This window comes from Podarcis melisellensis (assembly GCF_964234715.1).
Source record: "Podarcis melisellensis genome assembly, chromosome: 16".
NCBI classification, from domain to species: Eukaryota; Metazoa; Chordata; class Lepidosauria; order Squamata; family Lacertidae; genus Podarcis; species Podarcis melisellensis.
In genome coordinates this window covers 36,984,003-37,012,000 of record NC_138533.1, presented here as the reverse complement: position 1 = coordinate 37,012,000, position 27,998 = coordinate 36,984,003, and the positions used below count along the sequence as shown (strand labels likewise).

Here is a 27,998-nt window from a genome sequence, read left to right as displayed (position 1 = left end):
TCGGCGTCGCCGGGCAACCCAGCCCGTCGCCTGGCAACGGGGGACGCCGGCGAGGGAGGGATGCTCGGCCATGGCGGGTCCCGGCGCCGCCTCCGCCGCCTTCTGGGAGCACCTCCGCCGGCTGTGCCTGGACCAGTTTCCCTGCGGAATCGGGAGCTGGGTGAGCTGGAGGGAGGCGAGGAGGGCGGCGGGAGGTTGGTGGGGCCTGGGGAGGGGGAGAGGGAGCAAGGGGAGGGGATCCTCGTGCTCTCTGCCCCTCCCGCCCAGCAAACAGCTAGCTGCCCCATGGCACTTCCACGCAGGGCTGCCCCAGGTGTGGGGCGCCAATGGCGGGCACAGTGTATTGCGGCGGGAGTGGAAGGGAATGCAAATTTCAGTACAATGAAATGCAATATAAGAAATAACATAAGCAATAATAATAATAATAATAATAATAATAATAATAATAATAATTTTATTTATATCCCGCCCTCCCCAGCCAAAGCTGGGCTCAGAGCGGCTAACATAAAATGTATAACACATTAACATAAATAAAGCAATACACACATATACAATTTTGTGTGTTTGTGTGTGTGTAGACACACACACACACACACACAGATATAAAAGGTAAAGAACTCCTGACCATTAGGTCCAGTTGTGGCCGACTCTGGGGTTGCGGCGCTCATCTCGCTTTACTGGCTGAGGGAGCCGGCGTACAGCTTCCGGGTCATGTGGCCAGCAGGACTAAGCCGCTTCTGGCGAACCAGAGCAGCGCACAGAAACGCCGTTTACCTTCCCGCCAGAGCGGTACCTATTTATCTACTTGCACTTGATGTGCTTTTGAACTGCTAGGTTGGCAGGAGCAGGGACCGAGCAACGGGAGCTCACCCCGTCGCGGGAATTCGAACCACCAACCTTCCGATCCGCAAGTCCTAGGCTCTGTGGTTTAACCCGCAGCGCCACCTGTGTCCCTCAACATACAGATATACACACAAAAAAAATTAAAAATCATGCTCAGTACAATTGCTACAGCAGGTGGGAAGATGTTTAAGTGGTCTGCCAAAACCCTCCTCCATTATCAGGTCGTCCGTCGGGAGCAATAGATGGGGGGCGGCTCCCGTAGACACTCATCCTGTGGGTGTCTTGTCTTCTTTTCTGCAGTGCCCCCCCGAAGCTTATACATCCCTCCTTTCTGTCCTCCGCAGAATAAGTCCCGTTTCCCACCGAGGAAGGCCACAGTTTCCCCCAGTTGGGCCTTGCCAAAGGCCAGAGCTTCCCCTCGCGAAGGGTTCCTGCCGCCAGATGAGGAAAGTGTGGAATCGCTCACCGACTACCTGAGAAGCCTGGGCTCTCCGTGGGCCCTGCCTGCTGACTGCAGCCCTGAGGACCAGCAGCTGAGGGAGCTGGCAGTGCAGTCTCCAAGGGACATCCAGAACAGCTTAATCTTCTCCTACTTCAAATCGCTCAGGATTGTGAACAAAAATGTGGGTGGCCAAGACTCTTGGGTGGTTAAGACCACAGCTCAAGGATTAGGGTACCTCGGCTCCCCTCCCGGGTCAAGTGGGGCCCGCCAGCCCTCCCCATTTGACCTATAAGGCCATTGTGGCCAAGCTAAGCCCTCTTACCTGTTGGGGCAGCACCAACAAAGCCTTGTGTCTGTCGCTTTGCAAATGCCAACAGTCAGCTGATGATGGAGGGAGTGGGTTGGTTTTTTTTGCTGAGCTGTGCAGGTGTTGACAGTTCTCATTGTTGGCACTTGCATAGGTCAATGTGTGGCCCTAAACAAGCCTCAGGCATCAGCAGATTTTCAGGGCCTGCATAGTTCTGTGTGGGTAGCAACCAAGCCATGTTGCGGGATCCCCTGTAGCCCAGGGAACAGCCTAGTGCTTATATTCCACGCTGATGCTGATGCCTTGTTTGTGCCACTCTGACTCGGAGCTTGAGTGCTCCCCTTCTGTGGATAGCTCAGTTGGTTAGAGCGTGGTGCTGACAACACCAAGGTCACAAGTTTGATCCCTGAATGGAACAGCTGTGTCTGCCTTCACTGTAGGGGGTTGGACGAGATGTTCCTCAGGGTCTCTTCCAACTATGATTCTATTATCTAAGTGCATCAACTGCTCCTTTCTGACTGCAGAGTTCTCAGGTGGGACGTAACTGCCTTCTTTATTTGGATTGCCATGGCACTGCGTTTTTGAGTGCAAGTTTTACACAGTTCTGACAATTTTAAAACAAGAAATTGAGTGTGACTGCTGTTTGCTGGGTAGGGTTAATTCATTTTCTTAAATCCCCTGACTGCATTTACTGTGCTAGAGCTTTCCAGTGGATCGCTTGTTTCCTGCTTGTGACCACCTTTGACTCCCTGAGCATGAGTGTTGTTGGTGTTTTGCTCTCTTCCTAGGTGACTGAAATTGATGCTGATTTGTTAAAGTTCCCCAACCTGGAAGAGCTAATCCTGAGTGCAAATCACATCAGCAAGATCAACTCCAGCAACCTCCCTCCAACCCTGAAGGTACCTGCAGGTGGGAGGGAAGGTAGATAAGGGTGGGAGACCTGGGAGAAGTTAGTGGAATGGAAGATACATGGAGCTGAGAATGTCAGCTAGTCGGTGGGAGGACCGGCTGAGGGGTGGGCTGCTGAGCTTCCCACTGGAACACAGGATCGGCCCCTGTGAGAAACAGGCTGCTGGAATGCATAGGCCTTTGGTCTGATCCAGCCACAGGGCTTTTTCTGGGTCAGAAAGAGTCAGATTGCATTTCTTGGTACAGAAAGTATTGATTGGATGTGTAGAGATCTTTCCTATTCTAATTAATTCAAGAAGAAACAAAAAAAAATTCATTCCAGTAGCACCTTAAAGACCAACTAAGTTAGTTCTTGGTATGAGCTTTTGTGTGCATGCACACTTCTTCAGATACACGTGTGCATGCACACGAAAGCTCACACCAAGAACTAACTTAGTTGGTCTTTAAGGTGCTACTGGAAGGAATTTTTTTTGTTTTGACTATGGCAGACCAACACGGCTACCTATCTGTAATTCAAGAAGGTTCTGGAAGCTTCTGGAAGCTTCACTGTGTGAAAGAAACAAGCAGAAAGTTTGTGTTGTGCTTTCCCTGGAGGCAAAATTCCTATTTTTTCTCCTTCTATCTGAGGAGTCCCATTAAACGATTTGGATGTGTATCCAGCACTCTTGCCCTCTTTGTTACCCGAAGGCTATTTCCTTCCTCTTACTCCGCCCTCCACTTGGCAGGTCCTAGAACTTTGTGGCAACGAAGTGGATGGTCTGAAGGACTTGTGTGCCCACCCGCCTCCTGAACTCCAGCATCTCGGCCTCGGGCACAACTGCCAGCTCGGTTCGTCCGAAGAACAGTACCTCACAGACACTTACTGGTAATAGGAAACTTTTAAGCAGGCAGGAAGGGGAATAGAGGAGAAATTTAGTTCAGTGCGCATTTGAAGCTAAAACAGTGGTTCTCAAACTTTTTTTCTCTGGGTCTCGATTTCAGGAGAGAAAAAAAAAGTTCATGCCACACCAAATTTTTCACAGATAAGAAATACATTGGAAAACAAAAAGGAACAACTCCTAGTGGAGCTGGATTTAAAACACAGAACACAACTATTTCATAATATGATCATGGGAGATACAGAAAGTATTCAAAAATGCAGCTGCATAAGAACATAAATCGTTCCCAAAATATAATTGTAAATGAGTCTTCTCCAGCACTCTGTTCAAACAAACAAAAAAAATTCCTTCCAGTAGCACCTTAAAGACCAACTAAGTTAGTTCTTGGTATGAGCTTTCGTGTGCATGCACACTTCTTCAGATACACAGTGTATCTGAAGAAGTGTGCATGCACACGAAAGCTCATACCAATAACTAACTTAGTTGGTCTTTAAGGTGCTACTGGAAGGAATTTTGTTTTGTTTTGACTATGGCAGACTAACATGGCTACCTATCTGTAACTGTTCAAACAGCTATTCTGGATAACAACTAGGATTTTCCTTTGTATCACTTGATGTTCTTGTTCTCATTTTGAAAATATATCTATCCATATTCTGCAAATAAAAATTATATATATATATATACTACACTACACTACACTACACTACACTACACTGAAATGTTTAAATGTTTCTTTGATTTTTCTTGACTCTTCTCACCACCCTTGCCATCCTCTCCTGTCACACTAGTGTGGCTCACCACACCCTTTGAGAACCACTGAGCGAAATCTATAAAAATTTGCACTTTCTGAAACAATAAGCAAAATAAAAGACAGCCATCCTTTGAAATTTGCACTTATCCAAATGTTGTGATGGACCAAATGCTTATAAAAATGTATATATTGGTTGAAAATGCATAAAAATGACGGTGTTAGTAGGAAAATACATACAAAAATCATTATACTGTATTGGGGAAAATGGCTTGCAAAAATGTGTACATTAGTCAAAATTGCTTATAAAGATGTGTTTATTATGAGAAATTTACACTAAAATGCTGGTTAATTTTTATGAGGATCTTTTTTAAAGTTTTTTTTTGGCTGATTGCTGCAAATTGTGGGAAACTGAATTTAGGATTGGAAAAATGAGAAACTGGAAGAACTGAAAGTGACAGTTCTTTCCATCCTTAGGCAGGAATATGTTAAGAGTGCAGGAAACACATTGATCCCCCACCCCATCTTCTGCCACTAAGTTCAGTACGTTCTGAAACAAGACACCAAGCAAGACATGGTTACTCTTTGAAATTTGCACTTTTCGGTTGCCGTTTCCCAACCAAGTACTGTTGTTTTTATTAAATGCATAGACTAGCCTAAAGTGTAAAGGTAAAGGGACCCCTGACTGTTAGGTCCAGTCATGGACAACTCTGGGGTTACAGCGCTCACCTCACTCTATAGGCCGAGGGACCCGGCGTACAGCTTCCGGGTCATGTGGAAAGCATGACTAAGCTGCTTCTGGTGAACCAGAGCAGCGCACGGAAACACCGTTTACCTTCCCGCCAGAGTGGTACCTATTTATCTACTTGCACTTTGACATGCTTTCGAACTGCTAGGTTGGCAGGAGCAGGGACCGAGCAACGGAAGCTCACCCCGTCATGGGGATTCGAAACGCCGACCTTCTGATTGGCAAGTCCTAGGCTCTGTGGTTTAGACCACAGCGCCACCCGTGTCCCAGCGTAAAGTGTACATGCATGCATTAGTTGAAAATAGCATTTACAGTCATACCCTGGATCTCTAACACCTTTGCTCCCGAACAAATTGGCTCCCGAATGATCGAAACCCAGAAGTAAGTGTTCTGGTTTCTGAACGATTTTTGGAAGCCAAACATCTGATGGGGCTTCTACAGCTTCCGTTTGGCTGCAGGACCTTCCTGCAGCCAATCAGAAGCCACGCTTTGGTTTTTGAATGTTTCAGAAGTCAATCGGACTTCCGGAATGGATTCCGTTCGACTTCCAAGGTATGACTGTACATGCATTGTTTTAGGGGAAATTGCCTTGCATAATGTGTGTATTAGATAAAATTGCATGCAAACGGATGCATCTTGTGCAGGGGTTCAGTACACATGAAAATTTCGTATATCCAAACTCCTTGTACCACTCCATGGCTACCACCCCTCAGAGCCTGTTGCACTGAGTGTAGGCCATGCTCAGTGATGAAGGCAGAGAGCATAAAAGCATTTTCCATGCTGGGTAACCCCAACTAGATCTTCCAGCTCTGGAAGCCATGGGGTGCTTGTGAGAGATCTTGCAGGAACTTGGATTGCCCTGCAAGATCTTGCATGAGCACACAAAAGCCCCCTGCCATGCTTGGATTTAACCTGTGCCCTTTCAACCAGCCTGCCTTCAATCGCATATGGTTGAGATCGTGCCAGTTAAAATATGTGTAAGATACAATCATACTGCATTATGAAAAAATGACTGATTTTTTTTTAAAAAATTGCAAACTGATATTGAAATGGGGAGAACTGAATTTAAGGTTGGAAAAATGAGAAATGGAGAGAGACTAAAATTGACGGGTTCGCCCGTTGCCAGGTGAGACACACAGAGAATGTGGGGTACTATGTTCATGTGTGCGCGCTTCTCACTGAGTTCAGTTCAGCTGCCTTTAATCTCGAGGTGCCCAATGTGGTCCTCCCCAGATCCTGTAGGACTCCAACTCCCACCAGGCCCAGCCAGCAACATCCATCTTACCTGTCCCTGTTCCCATTAGCTCTTGCTAAAGACCCATTCCCTTCCCTTATTTTGCCTTAGGCCGAAACTCGTCTCCCTCGACTTGAGCTACAACAATTTCACCAACTTGCTGAGCCTGCTCTTGAAGCTTTTGACGATGAAGAAACTGCGGGTTCTGGTGCTTCAGGGAAACCCACTCGCCCTGCTGCCTGGCTACAGGGGGTTTGTCATCGATAGCCTGCCAAAACTCTGCACGCTTGACGATGTGATCATCACACCTGACGAGAGACACGACTTCTTAGAGCTGTCCAGCAATTCGGGTGAGGCTTCCTTAGTCAAAGAGCAGTCCATTGATGGAATTTCCACATTCCTGACAAGTGGCCAGGCAGGGCTATCTTAGTTCCAGCAGCCAAAACATCCAAGGTGTGATAGTCAGGGCAAGAAAAAGAATTGACTCATACTCAGAATGCCAAACTTAGCTTTGCAGTGCAGCTGGACACTTGAACCCAAACCTGTGTATGTTTTTCTGGATCCTCAATATTCAGTTTCTCCCCAGACCCTGTAATATTGTGGCTCTTGGGTGACTCCTAGTGGTGTAGACTTTTAGTCCTCTTCTGAAATAGACTAGGATTCATGCTGAAGCAAAGCTAGAGGAAGTTAAATGCTGTGCCGGGACAATATCCTCTGTCGTTTTTATCTTAGAATCCCCTTCCTCCTCCGCCGTGAGATCACAGAGTCTCAAAACACACATTTTGGTGCAAAGCGTTCAGGACTGCCACCTTGTGTGATATCACGGAGTCAAAAAATGTGGGCTTTTTGGGGCTCTAATAATCGTGCGAGGTTGCAATCCCGTGTTTTGAGGTGCTGTGCTGAATTGCCTCCGTTTTAACCCCAAAACACCCGTGCGAATGCTAAACATTCTGTGAAAACACAGAATGCTGATTGTTGGGTGAAAACATGGAAAGCCAGAGGAAGTGGAATGGAATGGAGTGTCCTGGGAGAAGGTGTAGCTGAACCCTGAGCGGGAGCATTCTACACTGCAGCATTTTGTTGCAGCTCCCCCTTGTACCCACCCAGAATTCAGTGCTCTCTACTCCCAACCCCATGAGACCTTTGCACAGCTGAAACAGCGCACCTTCCTTTGCTCCGACGGCTTGACCAGTCCTGCTTTGCTAAGCTGTTTGGGGGCAGATGTTACATGCTGCCTGGGTGTGTCTGTCTATCCTGCGATCTGCATTCAAATGGATGTTGCTGTTTGATGTTTCATCTCCTGCTTTCGCAGAGCTCTTAAAGTGCTACACTAAAATGGTCGTGGTCGTTGGCAAAGTCAGGGGTGTCCCTAATCCTCTTGGCCCAGAGGAACCTGAGACTGGACCTGAGGCTCCAATAATCACCTACAATTACTACGTGACGTATGAATTTGCCAAAGATGAGAAAATTGAGGAGAAAGAAACAAACAAGGTAGACGTTCTTGAAACAGGGTTGTATGAATGCCACTGATTAAACTGGTTGCCACAGTTCTGCGCTTTCTCCAGGGAGCCCTGGGAACTGTAGTTCTGCAAAGGGAGATAGGGAACTATTATTATTATTAAAACAATTATTAATTAATTTTTTAAAAATCGCCCTTCAGCCAATGATCATAGGGTGCTTTACAATATAAAAAAACACAAAAATGCATAGCATGATAACAAACATAAACAATACCCCCTAAGACATACACACAGCTTAAAAGGCTATAGATTGTTTAATTAGCCAAAGGCCTGGCGCCTAAAGATATTAAATGAAGGTGCAAGCTACAGTTCGGAATGTGGGGGAAGCCATGACAGTTACTATAGTATATCTTTGGTAGTGTGAACAAGCCTTACCCTATAGAGGCAGCTTAAGTCCTACACATGGGAGTATTTGCATAAGAGCACAACAGTCCAGTGAGGACTGAACCTTGCTTGCAGCTGTTGTGCAGAACCATCAACTGCGAAATGAGGTGGAATTTGGGATGGACGCATTTCAGTAATACAAAGGATGGGGCAATTCCATCGTACAGGAGGAGACACCGCAGAAAGTTATAATCTTTTTGCCCCCTTTAAAGCTGAATGGCAGGGACGTGGGTGGCGCTGTAGTCTAAACCACTGAGGCTCTTGGGCTTGCCGATCGGAAGGCTGGCGGTTCGAATCCACGCGATGGGGTGAGGTCCCGTTGCTCGGTCCCAGCTCCTGTAAACCTAGCAATTTGAAAGCATGCCAAAAAAGTGCAAGTAAATAAATAGGTACCACTCCGGTGGGAAGGTAAACGGCATTTCTGTACGCTGCTCTGATTCGCCAGAAACAGCTTAGTCTTGCTGGCCACATGACCTGGGAAAACTGTCTGCGGACAAACGCCGGCTCCCTCGGCCTGTAAAGCGAGATGAGCATTGCAACCCCAAAGTTGTCTGCGACTGGACTTAACTGTCAGGGTCCTTTACCTTTACCCTTTAAAGCTGAATGGCAAAGATAGCAGAATACAAGTGTCAGCTGCAATAAACATGGCAAAGTGGATTTTTTTCTGTTCAGGATTCCAACCAGCCAGACAAGCCCCTTTTCATGATATTCTACTCTATTCCCCCTGCACTATTTGCCCACAGCAAGCTTCCCATCAATAGTAGATGCTTCCTTTATAGCACAGAAGCAGAGTCACTTGTAAATGCAGTTTTTCAGTCAGAGAAGCTCTGATATACACCATTATGTGGTCTTTCCCAGGTTGATCAGAGTTTCTGTTGATAATCTTTTGGGAGAACTCCAATTTTTAAACTACAGAGAAGTATCAAAGCTCCTAAATGTAGCAATTTTGCTTAGACAATTTTTATTTTTTTGCTTAAAAATATATCTACCTTTTAATATTATGTATTCTTTATTCTGTAACTGGTTGGTGGTTGTAAATAACTTGTTTTATTATTAGGACAGCCTTCCCCAACCTTCTGCTGTCCAGATCTTTTGGACTACAACTCCCATCAAGTGTGCCAGTTGAGGCTGATGGGATTTGTAGTAAAAAAAACCTGGAGGGGTCCAGTTTGGAGAAGGCAGCTTTAGTGCCACCTATGCCTTCTCTCCCCCCCCCCCTTTTGATCCATGGAATGCAGTTGTTCTTGGTGTCTGCATGTTTCCCAGCTACGAATTTTTCACGTGATTCTTCTTATATATTATAATGGCAGTGTGGCTTAGCGGTACCGGTATCAACTACATTGAATGTTGAAAATGCACAAGGAGGAGTGGAAGGAGGGGAAAGCAATGAGCCCACACCTGTGGACTCTCCTGTCAAATCTCCTACTGAGCCAGGTAAGTACCTCCACAAGGCCTGAAGGAATAAATTGGACCACAAGTGAACTTGCATTCTGCATGTGTTACCAGCCCCACACAGATAACTCCCAAGAAACCTAGCTGCAGGGAGTTCCCCAGGTGCTTAGCTCAGCCTTCTAGCTGAGCTTAGCAGAGCCTTTGGGCACAGCTGAGGGCTTCTGCAAGCTTTAAAACTCATGCAAAAATTAACCAGGGTAATTATTAAATAGCTCAGCTCTAATGTCCTATAAGGTCCGTATAGTTAAAGCTATGGTTTTCCCAGTAGTGATGTATGGAGGTGAGAGCTGGACCATTAAGAAGGCTGATCACCGAAGAATTTATGCTTTTGAATTATGGTGCTGGAGGAGACTCTTGAGAGTCCCATGGACTGCAAGAAGAACAAACCTATCCATTCTTAAGGAAATCAGCCCTGAGTGCTCACTGGAAGGACAGATCCTGAAGCTGAGGCTCCAATACTTTGGCTACCTTATGAGAAGAGAAGACTCCCTGGAAAAGACCCTGATGTTGGGAAAGATGGAGGGCACAAAGAGAAGGGGGCTACAGAGGACGAGATGGTTGGATAGTGTTCTTGAAGCTACCAGCATGAGTTTGACCAAACTGTGGGAGGCAGTGAAAGACAGAATGTCCTATGAGTGCACTTTGCAAGACTGTAGTAGCTTTGAGCTATCTAGCTGCTGATATTCCTTTGCTAGGCTTCTACTAGGAAGTTGCTTGGCTTCCTAGTTTCAGAAGTCGTGACTGCAAAGTAGGGCATGACTCTTCAATGGCAGAAAGTTTTACGCAGCCACCTTTGTTTCCAAGCTCTTTCCCAAAGTCTGTGGATGAGTAAAGGACAGCCTTTAAAATGTCACCAGGTTTAAATGCACCATAAATGCAACTACACATATGCCAGTCTCTTCAAATTATGTCCAGGTTTTCTTCACTTGCTATGGGAAGGAGGGGGAAACCTGTGGCCCTATAGATGTTGATGGACTACATGTTCCATTATCCCTGACGGTTTGCCATACTGACCGGAGATGATGGGAGATGGAGTCCAACCACAGCCGGAGGACTGTAGGTTCGCACAAATGTGATCCCACCTCTCCTTTTCTGTTATTGTTACACCTACAATAACTGCATTTAAATCAGTCATGGATAATGGACATTGTAGTCCAGGACATCTGGAGTGCACCAAGTTGTTGGAAGTTGGTTTAAATCAATAAAGCCTTTCTCTCTTTGCTTGGACCCCTTCTTTGCAGGGAAACAGTACAGAGATATTAATTCTGCTTAATGAAAACTTGATGTGATTGCAAAGTATGCAGGCTGTTATCTTTAACTGAACCACATCTCTGGCCCAGTTAAAGAGAATCATTGCTGTCCTTGATTTTCTGTTACCTGAAGGTGATTATCTCCAGCCAAATTTGGGAATGATTCTTGGCCTAGTAAGAAATCAGCTATCCACTTCTTAAATGGTGTTGCTGCTGCTTTATCTCTCGGGACACTGAGGGACCTGTTAGCAGAGCATGCTGATTGATTATTAACAAAGGACATTCTTATCCTGAACTGTTACCTGATCTAGCACAAGAGTTTTGGCATTTGTGTTTAACATGCTGAATTGCAAGTCAGACATTGAGGCATGAAGGGGTTGCTTTTAAATCTACCCGTCTGGTTTGATGCAAAACCCCAGTCATGTTATAAGCAATCGGGCAGGGCAGGGGTGGGCCTCTGGGGTTCGAAGCCCAGGGCATTGCACACCAGAGAGATTCTCCGTATTCTTCTCAGATGCTTTTGCCTGGCTGAAATGTGTCCTTGGAAATGTGATAATGCCTTTTGCTTGCCTGGATGAAGGGCTAGAGGGTACATTGGGCAGATGCCTGCAAAAACCAGAAATTTGCATTGCTAGACTGTATGCTTCCATACAACAGTAAGGGAAGAATCCATTGCTCTACCTGCATTTTGCCCCTGGTATCTGCCCGCCCCCACCCCGGCCCCTCAAAGGTGGCGCATGAGGGAATGTGGCCCGACCTTTGAGGTGTCCTGTTCTGAAGATGTGCTTTCCTCAAAAGCCCTTCGTTTCTCCCCCTTAGGAAATGTTTATTCCACCCCTCGAAAGCCCTGGGCTGAGGTCATAGACTGTGACCACACGAAGGAGCATGTCACCAGAGATATGGTTGCTCTGAAGGCCTATCTTCTCGCCGGAACCACGGTGACGGTTGTGGAGGAAAAGGTTACGTATTCCAAGGCAGATTCTGTACAGATACAGATGCAAATATATATGCAAATATTCAAACTGTCTTTTATATTTACATTTTAAATGGTTTTTGTATATGTAATTGTTTTCACGTGTGCTATTATGTTGTTAATCACTTCATGATGCCCCATGGGAAGTGATTCTGACCTCTGCAGCTGCCTCAGCTTTTGTAGCTGGAGTCAGTCCAGACCCCTCCCTCCCAGGCCAGGGGGAAAAAAGCTTGCAGGGCAGGGAGCAAGTCTTTTCGAACTCACAGCCAAGATGGGAATAAACTAAAAATCCACGTTAACATATCTATTCTGGATTTTGGCTTTTACAATGTTAGCGGATGACATGGAATAAAGTGGTGCCTCACAAGACGAAATTAATCCGTTCTGTGAGGCTCTTCGTATAGCGGTTTTTTCATCTTGCGAAGCAAGCCCATTGACAGCTTAGCGGATTAGCGCTATTAGCGGTTTAGCGGCTTTTAGCAATCAGCTGTTAAGCGGCTTATCAGCCGATCAGCTGATAAGCGGCTTAGCGGCTTAAGAAAGGGGGGGAGGGGAAAAAACCCGCAGGAACTCGCAAGACATTTTCGTCTTGCGAAGCAAGCCCATAAAGAAATTCGTTTTGTGAAGCGCCTCCAAAACGGAAAACCCTTTCATCTAGCGAGTTTTCCGTCTTGCGAGGTGTTCGTCTTGCGGGGCACCACTGTATTACAATGTTACATTAAATGTTACAATGACATGAAAACGCCCCTTTGCTTTTGTGTTTTGAAAGTTCACTAATAATCTGGCCTTTCATTGTTCTAATAAACTCTCTTGCTTCACCAGGTTGTCTCGTGGCCCGTCGTTCTCACTCCAAATGAAAGCCCAACCAAAAAAGGCAAAGATAAGGGGAAGGCAGAGAAAGGGAAGGGAAAGGGGAAAGGGAAGGAGAAGGAGAAGGAGAAGGAGAAGGAGAAAGGGAAAAAAGACAAAGGCAAAGAGGAGAAGGGGAAAGCAAAGGATGCTGGAAAGGTAATGAGAGGTGAGAGTTGCACCCGACTGTTGCTCCAGTCAAAAGTGTATGAAGCCAGACCGGGGGGGGGGGGGCAGTTAAGCAATGCCTGAAACAGAAATGTCAGTTTGCAAATCATGCATAAAGCATTTTATGTATGTAAACACAAAATTGGAGGGGGGCGGGAATGGAGTTATTCTCAAAAGGTGTGGCAGGAGAGGATGGCAAGGGCGGCGGGAAGATTCAAGGACAACCCAGGAAACATTTTAACATTTCAGGGTGGTGCGGTGCAGTATCAAAACATTTTTGTTTTATTTGTAGACGATGTACCTACATTGTTTAATACTTTCTGGATGTTCTATGATCATATTGCAAAGTGGTTGTGTTCTGTGTTATATAAATCAAGCACTGCTAGTTGTTTCTTTTTAATTTTCCGATGCATTTCTTATCAATAAAAAAATTGGTGTAGTGCGAGCAAACTTTTAATCTGAAAGTATGGCCCAGATTAAAAAAAAATTGGAGAATCAATGGGTTAAGCAACCTGGGAAGCCTTCCCTTCCCGTTATGTCCAAACAAGGGATAGTGGTTTATTGTGCCTTAATAGGCCACGATTCATAAGCTGGCAACATACTCTGGCTTCAGGTTGGCTGGTGGTCATGGCAGCTTGTTTGGTAGAATGAAACCGTAGCCCCTGGTTTGGCTGTAACGTGCAAAGCCAGGGAGTCTGGCACAGTCCCCTGGGCTCCTTTGGGAGGAAGAGGGGTGGGCTATGAATTTAAATAAAAATAATGGTCCTGGTTTGTTTATTGCACTCATGCAAAGCGTGTCCAAGCTCTCTGCTCCTCACAATAAGCCAAGGTAAGGCAGAAAGTCTGGCTTGGCCACTTTGTGATGTAACAGAAAAAGATCTCACAAGGAAAACAATTAGCTGCCCACAGTCTCATTTTTAGGATGCAAAAGCCACCCTTCAAAATTCTCTTCCTGTGTAGACCTGATAAACTCTCTTCCTTCCCATTTTTATATGTCACTTGAACATGTTTCCAAAAGGTGACTCTGCTTTTGCTGCTGTAGTCCAAAATATCCGGAAGGCTTTAGATTGGCGAAATCTGTTTTGCATTTGTTTGTAGGGCTAGCCTAAAGCATTTGGATCCTTTAGGTGAGGCAGCAGATGGTGTCTCACCACCACCCCAGAGAGTATCCAAAACTTGCCAAGTTATTTTGGCATCCAAGGCAGAAAACCCCAGAAGTGCCTCTTTCCTTCTCTGGCAGGTAAAACAAAAATAACAGTAATAAATTAAAAAACTTTCTGCCTTTCGTGACAGCCATAATTAGCTGGCTTTGGTGCCTGCCTCACATTGCCCAACAGCAGAGCCAGCGCTGGTTTTGGATTTTCTGCTGTTCTCAACTGACGACAACAAAAGCAATAACAAGTCATCATATTTTTATTTTTTTAAATGTATTTAGCAGATTATGTTGCAATAGAACTGCCAGGATAGCAGTGTTTAAAACATAGTAAAATTTCCAAGATGTTGGTCTTGGAATTGCATGCCCTCTAACATTTCTCCACCAAAAATAGGGACATCCTATTCAATAATAATAATAATAATAATAATAATAATAATAATAATAATAATAATAATATCCCTCTGACTGGGTTGCCCCTGCTACTCCAGGCAGCTCCCAACATATATAATAACACAATAAAACATTAAACATTAAAGAAACTTCCCTATACTTCAGATGTCTTCTAAATGTTGTATAGTTACTTACCTCCTTGGTTCTGGGATCGCATGATTCCATCCTTTCCAACATTTCTCTGATGAAAATAAGGGAAAGCGGGACATTCTGGGATCAAATTAGAAACCAGGACAGCTTTTGTAAATCCAGGACTGTCCCTGGAAAATATGGACATCTGGAGGGTCTGGAATTAGGATTCCGTATCAGTGAATCACAAATAAACAAGGAATTAATTTATAAATATTTAAATAAATAAAAAGTTAGCTGACTGTAACTCCTCCTCTGACCCACGGCAATTTTTGTAGACTCTTTAAATTGACCTGCTTGAGTTTACAATGTACATTATTGCAACAGCTGCGTTGCGGTTGTGTTTATTGTTAGTGTTTGTTACTGTGGTTGTTAGCTGTATATTCTGAAAATCTTTGAATAAGATTATTCATAACCCAGAATGAATTTATCTGATATGCTGCCACATCCCCACAGGGTGGGAAGAAAAAGAAGTCTCCTCCTCCTGAGCTACGAAGTGAGCCTCCCATCGTGAAGGTCCTGGGCTCAGGCCATGTCAATCTGGAAAGCCTTCTGGCAGGAGAGCCTCTCGTGGAGACCGTGTGCGACTTTGGCATTCTGATAACGGAGTCAACAAGTAAACCCCCGTCTCCGAAAGAAAAGGTATTTGGCAACTGAATCTGTGTTAAATGCAGCCACCAGGTCAGAAAGGTTGCTTTCCTGAGAAAGCCCCCCGGGGGGCAGAATTGGGCCTTGGTGCTCCTATTTATTTCACCAACACTGCCTGAAATAGGACAGAAACGGCTGTTAAGCCTGTGCTTAGAGTCAGAATGGGAGGTTAGGTTGGCCCCCATCCCAACATAAATCCTGAAAAAAGCTTTCCCTGTCATCAACCAACATGGCCAAGGTGGTTTCAGTCCCATGATGGGGCTTGGATTGCAGTTGGAAGGGATCCAGATGTTCCATGTGCTCCAGATGTGCCTGGAGGGAGCTCCCACTCAGTCACCTCGCCCAGGAAGGCTATCTGGAAAGTATAGTCAAAACAAAAAAAATTCCTTCCAGTAGCACCTTAAAGACCAACTAAGTTAGTTCTTGGTATGAGCTTTCGTGTGCATGCACACTTCTTCAGATACACATATCTGAAGTATATATCTGAAGTGTGTATCTGAAGAAGTGTGCATGCACATGAAAGCTCATACCAAGAACTAACTTAGTTGGTCTTTAAGGTGCTACTGGAAGGAATTTGTTTTGTTTTGACTATGCTATGGCAGACCAACACGGCTACCTATCTGTAACTGGAAAGTATAGGGGTAACATTTTCCTGATGCAACGTCCTCTAGCTTCCCTGCAAACCAACCAGGGAGAATGCTCATTCAGCAGCCAACATCATCTAATCTCCCCACAGCCAAGTCAGGATAAAAGCAGCCAAAGAGGCTTGTAGTGATTGAGAGCTCAGGAGTCATGAGGCCTTTCGTGTGGCCCCTTTGTAGCACCCTGGGGGCATGAGGCCTACTGCATGGAGCAAGGGCTATCTGCTAACCTGTGTGGGATGTCACCCCGCCTACCCACAAATATGGGGCAGCCCATCAGCTGGGCTTCTTGTGGGCAGTGTTATGTGCATATTGCCTTGAGAATGGTGGTTTAGAATAGGGGTCAGCAAACTTTTTCAGCAGGGGGCCGGTCCACTGTCCCTCAGACCTTGTGGGGGGCCAGACTATTTTTTTTTTGGGGGGGGAACAAATTCCTATGCCCCACAAATAACCCAGAGATGCATTTTAAATAAAAGGGCACATTCTACTCATGTGAAAACACGTTGACTCCCTGACTGTCCATGGGCCGGATTGAGAAGTCAGTTGGGCCGGATCCGGCCCTTAGTTTGCCTACCCATGGTTTAGAAGATGATCAATAAATGTAATAATGATAATGACCTCAGGTTGTGACACAGGGTCTCAAAATGTGTAGGTCAAGCCTCCATCTGGCTGTACAGACTGTTCCTGGAAGAACACTTAGTCTGTCATAACCTTGTACGGAAGAAAATACCCACTTTTTAAAATAAATTGGCTGATCAGACTGAAAGTACAGAGTGTGGTTTGAAAGGTGTAGCTCCAAAGTATTTACCATATTTTTCGCTCTATAAGACGCACCAGATCACAAGACACACCTAGTTTTTGGAGGAGGAAAACAAGAAAAAAAATATTCTGCATCTCAGAAGCCAGGACAGCAAGAGGGATCGCTGCGCAGTGAAAGCAGCAATCCCTCTTGCTCTTCTGGCTTTGGGGATAGCTGCACAGCCTGCATTCGCTCCATAAGACGCACACACATTTGCCCTTACTTTTTAGGAGGGGGGGGGAGCGAGTCTTATAGAGCAAAAAATACAGTAATCGGTATGACATTTCTGACTGCCCCCCTTTTTTTGCATATGTGTGTTTCTGGCCTCCCTAAAAAGAACAAATTTCTTTTCTGTAGGATAGTAAAAAGGGTGCAAAAAAGGACAAAAAAGCCAAAGCTGCAGCTGCCGAGAGCGCAGCGACAAAGAAGGCCGCCACACCTGTCAAAGGTAATCCCAGGAGAGCACCTTCGTATTATGGTTATTTTGAGTGCCTGGGCAAACTGCAAAGTTAAAATCTTCACTAAGATGACAGTTATGCAAAACAGTGGTGTTTTGCATACCTAACTGCCTGTAACTAGGGCTGTGTACCCACCATATATTTAAAGTACATTTGAAAGACATTTCCTTCCTCCTGGGAACGGTAGTTTGTTAAGGGTCACCGGGAACTGTGGCTCCGCTTGGGGTAAACTTCATTGCCCATAATTCTTTCAGGGAAAGAATGTGCTTTGAATATTCTTTAAAGGTATAATGGGTGCATAGCCTAGGGATGTAAGAAAAATCGTTTTCAATTCTGCCCCATACAGCACTGGTTCCAGTCCACTACCGTTTGTTTTCTGCCCAAAACTATTCCACTTGTCTCTCCATCTGCTGTGGTGAAATTGTATAGCTCACCTAATTAATTATGTAAATTACATTATTGCATTTTCATTACGCTATTCCACCCTATTAATTCCAGTGCAAAGGAAACACAATACGGATGGGGAGCAGGAAGCAACGTAATCAGAAACGTGCTCCTTGTGGAGTGGAAGCCACAAGAATAGTGACTATTTGCACAACTGATTTGTCCTCCAGACATGAGACGAATAAGCAAACATTGGAAGTTAATTTTGTTTAACAAAATTTCTATAACGCTTATAAAATTTCTAAGCACTCACAAAACATAACAGCAAAACATTAAAATCATCAATAAAAGAACAGTATTTAAAACATTCAAAAGATAACTAAAAGCAATAAAAAGGTAAAAGATATGTATATTTCGATAGGCATCCCTAAGCAAAAATATTTTAAGCAACACCAAAAAGGCCTGAGGCCAATAAGCAGGGAGTTCCAAAGAGTAGCTGTGTTGCCACACCAAAGTACCGTTCTCTTGTTGAATGAGTATCCACACCGACCGAAGCAGCCAAGATGGGGTTAGGCAAGTACCTGTAAATGTATGCTCCCATTTCCATTCTCTGGTATCTCTGTCTGTACCTGCACTTTTGCGAGCATTCTGCTTCTCTTATGGGGACCAGGAACTACTAATTCTTTTTTTAAGGGTAATGGAAAATCACCAAGAGGTCACGATTCTATGTCATTCTGTTAGACTACTTCGGAACAGAGGAAGCTGCCAAGTCAGAACCATTTGCCCATCTACCCCAGTATTGTCTACACTGACTGGCAGCAGCCCTCCAGGATTTCAGACAAGGAGTCTTTTCCAGCCCTCCCTGGAGAGGCCAGTGGGGACTGAACCTGTGACCTTTGGCTCGCAAGGCAGGTGCTCTGTTACTGAGCTGTGGCCCTCCCTCCTTGTCAGAGTGGACTGGTATGACTGTCTTACACACTGTTACATTGAGGAACTGATTTGACCTTTCCTGGAGATCTCAGGCCATAACAAGGAAGACTGGGTGCGAGAAAATCTATAAGGAGATTGTGCCCCTGTTGGTTAGACATGGGCTGATCCATTTTCCATTTGAATTGCACCCAGAATCAGTTGCAGCCCCCTTACGGTAGGACAGACTCTGCTGTCTGTTACATCACACACTAAATGCATCTGCACTTTCCCTAGGCTTGAGGTCCAGGAACTCAGTGAGACTTGGTTCTGAGTAGGCATGTGTTGGATTGTGGTGTAAGTGCACATTTTATCCCTTCATTTAAACACTTGTAAAGAGCTGAGCGCACCACCCGGTGAAATGGCTGTTGTTGCCTTCCAACTGGTGTCAAATATTGAGTTACTAGCCCATATAAGTAAACATAATATATAAGTTGGTGCTTGTCACTTCCAGTTTTCCATGATGTGGATTATGATGTTTACCTGGGAGACAGGTAATTCCTTTCAGCATCATGTGGAGAGTTGTTAACCCAGGGCAGAGTTGACTTTGTAATAAACATTCTGACTTATCTGTTTGTCAGGGTGCCTGGGTAGGATAAATGAAGGGGAAATATGTTTTCATATAGAGGCATTTCCTTGAATGGTTTGTGAAAGGCAGACAGTTTGTTTGCAGGTGTTGGGGGGGGGGGAAGAATTATGACTGCTGAACTTGAAAATGTTTTCATAAAGTCACGTGGCAGGGAAGTGTGGTATCAATTCATGCATGAGGGATTCTGCCTACATGCACCCCAAACAGCAACGAAATATTTTGGCAGCAAAAAAATAAACCTGGAAGATGAAGAAATAGCTGCAGGTGTGTTTCACTTCAGCTCCACCAGAGGCACTTTAGCAATAAGATTTTGTGGTCAAAGTCTTCGACAGCCTGGTGTCTTCTACCTGTTTTGAACTACAGCTCCGCCCAGCACCTCTGTGCTGGCTGGAGCAGATGGGAGTTGTGCTGCAGAAGAGCTGGAGAACACCCAGTGGGAGAAGGCTGGTTCCAACAGTAAGCAGGGGCTGTATGTGGCAATGACCATGTTAATGTAAACATATGAAATGGCATTGAAAGTTATAGATTAATCAAAACCTTAACGATTGGGCATGGTTTAGCTCAGGGGATAAAGCTCCAAGATGTCTTTCTCTGGGATCTTTAATGACTCCCAATGTCAATTGCAAACAATCTGATGACCTGCACCTTCGCTTTTCCCTTCAGCTCAAAACCTCTTGGAGTTATGAATTTAAAAATTACTGAATGGGTAGTCCCTCCTTAGGTACATAGGAAGTTGACTCATACCCATTGGCCCAACTATTGATTGATTGATTGATTGATCTTTATTACGGCCATTGGCCCGTCACACGACAGTTTCCCATACCACCATAATGTACTTGAACTTCCAAATTTAAAACCGCCAAAACTTACAAAAAACAGACAAGAACCAAAGCAAAACAAAAACAAAAGACCAACATCATACATTACAACAAATTTGTAGCATAAACATCGCCCTCTGCTCATAAATTAATAGAAGACATCAATGGTGATATCACCTAATTACATCCTAAAACATAGATCATGGTTTAAAGGGATTATCCGAGCCACACAGGAGTCCGTTTCTCTTCTTTAGGGATAGGACGCTGATCAAGAATCTGGCAACCATGAGTGATCTTAGGGGGCCATCATCATTTAATAGATATCTCAGTTTGGCTTCAGTCGTATCATCGGCAATTCCCTTAAGATATTGAGCAAGAAACTTGCTCCTGGCCGATAAGTGAAAAGCACAATCAAGAATTATGTGATGCTACGATTCCGGTGCCCCACAATTACAATCACATAAGAGCGATATCTGTCCATTGGAGAATCTATTTCTCAGCACGTTCGATGGGAAGGTGTTGAATCTTGCCTTTACAAAGGCATATCTATGAGCTGAGGAAGTTAAAGAATTCAAATAGTTTGGGAGCCTTAAGAGGGGTAATAAACCAAGATTTAGAGGTGAGCAGGTACCATTGCCCAAGATCATTTTCTGCTGCAAGTCCATCTCCTCTAGCTTACAGGTTACTGTTCTTTTAGCTGGAACTATGTCCTGCTCTAGTAATTTGGATGGGGAGATTCCCATTGCCGTTATTTTCAGCTGTAAATTTTTTACCCATGGGCTCTGGAAATCATCTCTCCACATACATTGTATCAAGTACAAGTTTGGGAGATTGTGCATTGGCCCAACTAGCTCAGGACACTGACTGGAGACAGGGTTGCTCTCAGACCTGCAGGCTGTAAAACATTTGCTCTACCACTGACTGACATCCTTTCCCATTCCCCCCATCAGTTCAGCCCCTTAGAGGTATGAATAATAGTTGGTTAAAAACAGACCAACAAACCCTGAAAGGCTACACGGGTTGAGGGAAAAGGTCCTTCAGGGGGTCAGTTATAAGTACACCCACCCAGTGGGTAGGAGGCTTAAAAGAAGCAACAGTACATATTTCTCCCTGCTTTTTTCCAGGAAAGGGGAAAAAGAAGGACTCTCCTGACGGGGCAGATATCCTTCAGAGCCAGCCAGTACCGCTGACGGTAGAATTCCAAATGCAACATGTGAAATGGAATTCAGCTTCACAAATCCTTTTACATTACAACATGTCAGAGTAATTGTTTTGTGGGCAGCACAGATTGTGCTTTTTAAAAAGATTCAGGGGTGAGGGATGTGGACTCTCAAGAGCTATGTCTACCTGGTGTGGGAAGCTGAGGTTGTAAGGGCAGGTAGTCGCAGCAAAGGTTATGCCTTTATATCACACATCTGCATCTTTGGCCTGACCTCAGAAGTTTGACCATTCGGCTCATCCTGGATGCAGGGAGCATCACTTTCCTGTGGAACACTGAAGACCTGGTACCTTTGGGTGGGAGGCAGTGCAGCAGAATTGATTTATTTGCAAATGTTCTGAGGTTCTGAATAGACAAGAGTCCCCCACCCACAAGCCTTTCTGCTTCCAAAATCCAAGATCAGCATTAGTGGCCAAATCCTGCCCACCCCCTTCCCCCAAAATAGAGACAATATATTTGATGGGACCATTGGCTTAAAGAGAATGTACCAACAGTATGTCGTCTGGTTTTCAGTTTAGCCTCTAAACTTTTGAAAGAATCAAGGGAATAAAATCTTTAACCATCCATCAGCAGCTAATATATCCTCCTGTCCCACTGTGTAGAAAGTTTGAAACCTGCAAATATGGACACCCGAAAGCCTACGTATGTGGGTGTAAATGCATGTGCACTCTCTGTTCTTTATTTGTGCCTGCTAATTGACACTCCAAAGCCTGCAAAATATTTGCTCAACAATTTTGTCTTCAGCATCTAGTACATTTCCCACACCAGCAAATTGCATCATTGTAACTTTTGGGACTACTCTGGACATGCTATCCAGCTAGCAAATTTAATAGAGTATCTTTGATTTGGTGAAATATGTTCTATTCGCCAACCTGGATTATTAGTTCCATTTATCACAAAGCAAGTTTTTAGACCTCATGGTTTCAGAGAAGCTCAGAAGAAAACTGAATAGCACTTGCCATAGTTGAGCTAGAGCTTCTGTTGACTTACCTCTCCTACTGCACCCTGCCTCTCATGTATTCTGCAGTTTGTGAAAAGTCTCAACAGCCCACCTGGTGTTTATAATAAATGTTAACTAGGAATGTTTATGTGATTCGAGTTGTTTATTTTACAACAGAAAATCTACGCTTCCCTTGAATTTTATTTATATTGGTCTACAGAGACTGGCCAATACTTTTTGGCTTTTGCTCTTCACCTCCAGAATCAAGCACAGCCCCTATACTGTAGGGCAGCCTTTGTCAAGCTGGTGCCCTCCAGATGTTTTGTACTACAACTCCCATCAATCCCCACTGCTGTAGGGAGTTACCTCTGCACCCGCATCTTTCTCAACCATTTCCCTTTCAGCCTCCCGCATCAAGATGATTGGCAGAAGGGTGCAATATGATTATCTTCCTCTCCCTTCCCCTTAAGACACCTTTGCACTTGGGGAAGGGCTACAGAGCATTTGGGAGAAGGAATGCACTGTACTTTCAAATTTTTATGCTGTGTGATGTTATATTTACGTTGTGTGATTCTAGAAGAATGTCTTGCTTTGTGTGAAGTGCCCATTGAGAAGAAGGCCTTGGCTACAGGCAATAAGCTGAACCGACGAGGACCCCCCGCCCCAACCCTGAGGCTGCAGGGGCCAGAGCGCTGCATGGGCAGACACTGTTGTTGCCATGGTGACCCTGGCCTGGAGGCATCCCCGAAAATGCCTATTGCGTTTCCCCAAGGGGGTCTGCGAAGGGTCCACTTTCCTGGGGAAAGGGGTTGCAGGGCAAGCCAAAAGTCTTTCCCGACGTGGACCTGTTGGATTTCTGCCTGCCAGCCGTTTTCTTCTGTTACTTGTGGTGCTGCCCAGCTGCCCTCCGTTCTCAGTCTTTCCCAGATGGACAGTTGCTTCCGCTCTCGGAAGCAGCTGCATATCCTTCAGAGGACTGCCCCCACACCCGCTTTGTGTTGAAGGGTGACAATGACATATTTGTGAACACGTGCAACATTGTAGAGTTCCTTGAGCATCTGGAACCCTGACAAAGATCTTTTTGCTGGGGATGTCATCAGCAAAGCCCGGCCAATCAGAGACACCAACACTAAGAATTTTATCCCAGTCATTGTATCCGGCATCCTTCTATCCACACGATGCTGGTGGCGGGGGCTTTGTCATGTCATGGCTGACGGTGCAGCAGCTGCAGGTGACTGCAGGACACTGAGCTGTCATCAACAGATGATGTCTTTGTTGGAATGTGCTTGGCCAAAATGGGGATCATCTCGGTGCACCATCCGCACTTTAAGACCTTTGGAATCCAGGCCCTTGATCCCTGCCTGTACAAAGAACTGATGATTATACACATATTGAACCCAATGGAGCTGTGGGTCATGTGGAGATTGCTGAAACACGACAACCTCTGATGTGCCATGTCAGAAACTATACGATAGATTAAAACTACCAGATTGAGACTCTGGTATGTATACCTGGTACCTTTGAAGATGCAGACATTTATTTCTTTATTTAATATACGTCGAGTCCACCCTCACGGTGAAATATAAGCAAATTAATCCAAATAAACAATACAGACAAGCTGCTTCCGGGTATGAGCAAACTGAACGAACAGCTAAAAAACACAATAGCAAGAGTTAGAAGAGAGATTTGTACCGTGAATATAAACTGAGTGATGTTGCACTTAACTGGGTGTCCATATCAAATTTCGCTTAAAGTATCTACTGAGGATTTACTAATTCACTGCAGGGGCCGCTCGGAGAAGCGGGTTGCTTCCCAGATACCTGAAGAAAGCGAAGCAGCTCCGCAGCCACTCAAGGCCGCCGCCATCTTGGCTCGGTCAAGGCGCAGCGGAAATACGTCATCGCCTGCGCCACGGCTAAGGCCATAGAGATGATTTCGTGAGGGGGGATGTAGCCTTCCGCGCCCCTTTCTTCTGCGAGAGTCCCGGCCTTCACGTTTCGCGCCGTCGCCTTCCTCAGAGGATGATTCCCCCCCGGCTGCGTCTATTAGGGATTTACACAGCTAGAACGACAACAAAAATCCTCATGATTGGGAAGCCGCCTTCTCCGCCTCCTCTCATCGTCACTTCCGCTCTGGAACGGAACTGGTCCCGTTTATGTTCACGCGGAGCGGGAAGGGGAAGGCGCGCACTATAGAGACGCGAAAGTGAAGAGTGGCGCGCCTCTGTGCACACGGCGAGCTTGCTCTCAGCCCGCCGCCAGAGGCCACGTGCTTCCGGGTCCAGGCGAAGGAAATCATGAGCGAGATGGAATTGGCTGCTGCGAGAACGGAGCGCCCTCTGGCCTATGTATTATATAGAGCACGTCTAATATATCATTATTATATACCACATATTATGTATTAGTACGTATATATTAATATAATGTATATATTATATATTAGTGACAGTAATTTGAAGGCATTGTTCAGCCACTTGGAGTGTGTTTTTCCCTGGCTTGGAGTTTTGATTTATTTCGCAACACAACCAGCCTGGCTTTCTCTTGTTCCCCCGGTGTGGTGGGGGCCCTGGGGGTGGGCGAGTGGGGGGTTCAGGCACAGGGGGTAATCATGGTGGTATGATGGGATGCTATGATTCTACACATGACTATGGCCTGATGGGAAGTCTTGCTCCTAGGCTTCGCTTCTGTACATAATGCTGCACAAACCATTCTAATACTAAGACATTCACTCACCACCTTAGAATGTTCAGTTCACATTGAGTTCAGGGAAACATTGTACTTTGACCCATTCTTAATGCATAGTTGACCACATCTACAGATAAATGCTATATCAATCACTAGTAAAAGTTTAATAAGGAGGTTTTCACGCCTGTCCAATTCTGTGTTCCCTTTCCCACCCTTTAATCTATTGGTGATTAATGCTTATATGCAACCCTTGTATTGTATTTGTGTTAACCAATCAGCAACAAGCACACACGTGGCAATGCTGTAATATTCAATAAAAGGGACTCCCTGAGACATGCTCGAGAGGTGCCTCCCAGATGACGCTCGCTACCTGTCTGTTGTTATTTCAACCCAACATCTGGTGACCCCAACCGTGGTAGAGGTAAAAATAAGGGGAGGGGGATGTCACCCCAATATGACAGTGAAAGGAGATCAGAAAGAAACGGGGGAGATACAGTTAGAAAAAGAAGAAGGGGGTTGCTTCCAACCATTCCAAGGGGAAAAAACTAAATAAAGATACCGGTCCTCGGGGAAAACCCTCTTGGGTCAAGGCTCCTCCAGGGGCGCCCCCATTTTCATCCTCTGCGCTCACCCATCAAAGCAAACCCCTCAAATATATATATATATATTACAACAGAAGAGAAGGACCGAACTGAACTAAGCAAAACAAAACAAGGCAGCACGAATTGCAGAACGGTTGAATTTGGAAAGGGGGTGGGGTGGGGGTTCAGTCTGTGACAGTAGCCTACCTAGACCCGGGTTTGACAGACCTCTTCGTCTGTCTCCTTGTTTGTTCCAGGAGTTAGGGTGGACTTTCTATCCCTTCAGGCGTCTGGTTTTGGGGCTCCCTGGTGCGATATCACACCCCTGGGTCCTGTTCGATGGTGGGTGGCCTGGGAGAGCACTTGAGACGGCTCCCCCAAGCCTGCCATCTCCCCCAACTCTTATGATTTCATGAATGTATGGAGGGCCAAAGATTCCTGACTCCTGGTCTGAAAGGTTATTCCAGTGGTTCTCAAAGGGTGTGGCAGGAACAGGGATTTTCAGCTCTTGACAGATGTGAAAGATCAGAAAATACAAAGGCTTATTTGTGTTGATGAGGAGATGAGAGTTTGTCTATCTTAAGTTACACCTAAAACTAGGGAGATTACCAGGCAAAAGCAAGCTCACGCCTCTCATTGAGGTTGTATACAGACTTAAGGTACATATGTAAGAGGCTCATTTATAATGATATTTTGGGAATGACTTGTGTTCTAATGCAGCTGCATTGTTTTTTACTTTCTGGATGTCTCATGATCATATTACAAAGTAGTTGTGTTCTATGTTATAAATCAAGCACTACTAGGAGTTGCTACTTTTTGTGTTCCAATGTATTCTTATAAATAAAAAATTCAGTGTGGCCCGAGCAAATATTTATTCTGAAAGTGTGGTCCAGAGAAAAAGGTTTGAGAACCACTGGGTTATTCAGTAAGCATAATAAGTTAAAAGGAGAGTGACTTGAATCCCTGAATCCCCCTACAACTCTTCTAGTTTTCTGTGTTCTTGTAAACATTTTAAAAATTGATTTTATATACTGCCCTATACCTACCCTATACCCAAAACATTGTACTGTATTGTGTTTTTTTTTAAAAAAAAATCTGTTTCATCAATTTCCACTGTTCTTGTGAATGTGAAAACAGATTTGTGTGCCATCCAGGCCTGGATTGTTGATAATTGACCTGGTTGCCCTCCATGTGGGTTTTTCTGGACAGGTGTCTGGGATCACGGCGACTACTGCAAGATCAGCCCCAAGACAGGAGGCATTGTCATGCTTGGCTGCAGGTATGCCCATCACTTTGGCGTGACCATATGTGAGGAATGCTTAGTGGCAGATAGCAGAATGGCATGCTGTGCAGTTGTTGGCTGGGAATACGGGGACACAGTGTCAGTCTGGCTCTGCTGGCTGGCTGACGTTTCTGAGGCTGGGCCAGGAAATTTCAGAAACTCCCCCTACTCTTTTCTCCCCCTCTCCTCTGCTTCATCATCCTGTGGTCTTCGTCAGGTGGCACAACCTTTCCTTTGATGCAGGGCTGGCCCATGGCATACTGCTGCCCAAGGCAAAATAGCAAATCCCTCCTCCCCCAAGTCAAGTTGCATGGTACCCAGTCCAGTGCCAAGCAAGTTGCTTTGGCATCTAAGGCAGGCTCCCAACTCTCATCAGCCCCAGCCAGGTTGGGGAAGGCTCTTTAATATCTTAGACAGACATTCTTTCTCATCATTTGCTACCTAAGCCTTTTACCTGGAGATGCCATTGTAGATTATCTCACGAAGGAACACCTGAGATACTTCCCCAAGGTCTCCTGGAACTTGGGTTTGAAAGCCACTGTGCTGCACAGGATAATTTGAAAAATTGCTTAAGGAAAACTCGTGTTTTTGGTAGACGAGAGAGGCTTAGTAATTTATTGTGAAGTTTACGCCCTGCCCTTCTTTATAAAATGATCCCAGGGCAGGTCACAGCAACAACATGCAAATACGTTGAGGTCACATTGAAAGATAAAATTAGGATTAAATACCACAACAAATTACCGTTCGATAAAACTAGTTCCTCATTTGTTCTGCTTCAGGAAACCAATCTGACGGTTGCTCAAAGAGCCTGGCGGACAGGAATAGGAAAAATCTGGTCCAAATGCTCGTGGTTTTAAGGTCCAAAATTAAATAGCCTTATGTTGTCCCTTTAGTTGACACTCCCAAAAGAGGCTCTTAAGAACATCAAAGGAGGCTTGCTCTATTACAGTGAATGGGGCACTGCCCCACTAGGCTAGTCTGCTTTCAGCGCCCCCAACTGCCTGCTTTCTTAGCTACATTCAGTTCAGAGGGCTTTCACTGCCTGATAGCTGCCTCCTCCTTGGGCTCAGTGTTGTCTTTGGAGAACTTAGCAGGGAGGAGAAGGAAGGTGGGGACAAATCTAGAACTAGTTGCCTCTGCCTGCCATTGCCTCTGGCGCCACCTGCTGTTAGTCTCCCTGCTTCTGCCCTTCTTGTTTAGTCGTGTCCGACTCTTTGTGACCCCATGGACCAGAGCACGCCAGGCCCTCCTGTCTCCCACTGCCTCCCGCAGTTTGGTCAAATTCATGTTGGTAGCTCTGTCGCCCCCTTCTCCTTGTGCCCTCCATCTTTCCCAACATCAGGGTCTTTTCCAGGGAGACTTCTCTTCTCCTCCTGAGGAGGGGGAGAAGGGGGGGGCAAAGAAAACTGGAGGGAATATATGCTGGGTGCAATGACTGTAAAATTTGTGCTTGCTTGTGAGTTATCACGCTAGCTCCTTCTGCTACCCGGAAGGCAGAATAAATAGCTCTTTCCCTGGTTTAACCCTTCGGTGTCTGTTGACTCCTTCT

At 45.3% G+C, this 27,998-nt stretch overlaps 1 protein-coding gene across 3 annotated transcripts; it reads left to right on the top strand.

The window, feature by feature from the left end:
• The first annotated feature begins 13 nt into the window (after positions 1-13).
• LRRC43 (leucine rich repeat containing 43) lies at positions 14-22,048 on the top strand. Of its 3 annotated transcripts, XR_014163853.1 has the most exons (13): positions 14-160; positions 1,188-1,466; positions 2,381-2,491; positions 3,227-3,366; positions 6,221-6,459; positions 7,422-7,600; positions 9,324-9,447; positions 11,535-11,674; positions 12,511-12,696; positions 14,897-15,082; positions 16,886-16,976; positions 20,868-21,712; positions 21,798-22,048. XR_014163853.1 is itself a non-coding variant. In XM_081893357.1 (12 exons), the coding sequence occupies exons 1-12, from the start codon at positions 71-73 to the stop codon at positions 21,008-21,010; spliced, it is 1,908 nt and encodes a 635-aa protein (XP_081749483.1). In that variant the 5' UTR covers positions 14-70; the 3' UTR covers positions 21,011-22,048. The 3 variants fall into 3 exon arrangements, 2 of the variants coding, with proteins under 2 accessions (XP_081749483.1, XP_081749484.1); XM_081893357.1 differs by having other exon boundaries at positions 20,868-22,048; XM_081893358.1 differs by lacking the exons at positions 16,886-16,976; positions 20,868-21,712; positions 21,798-22,048 and having other exon boundaries at positions 12,511-12,706; positions 14,897-15,074.
• Positions 22,049-27,998: the final 5,950 nt, after the last annotated feature.

Bases quoted from the DNA above. Each gene is read 5' to 3' on its own strand.
- LRRC43 (XM_081893357.1), top strand. From the start codon at position 71: ATGGCGGGTCCCGGCGCCGCCTCCGCCGCCTTCTGGGAGCACCTCCGC. The intron at 1,467-2,380 runs GTGGGTGGCCAA...CTCTCTTCCTAG, and splicing joins TCAGGATTGTGAACAAAAAT to GTGACTGAAATTGATGCTGA. The intron at 6,460-7,421 runs GTGAGGCTTCCT...CTGCTTTCGCAG, and splicing joins AGAGCTGTCCAGCAATTCGG to AGCTCTTAAAGTGCTACACT.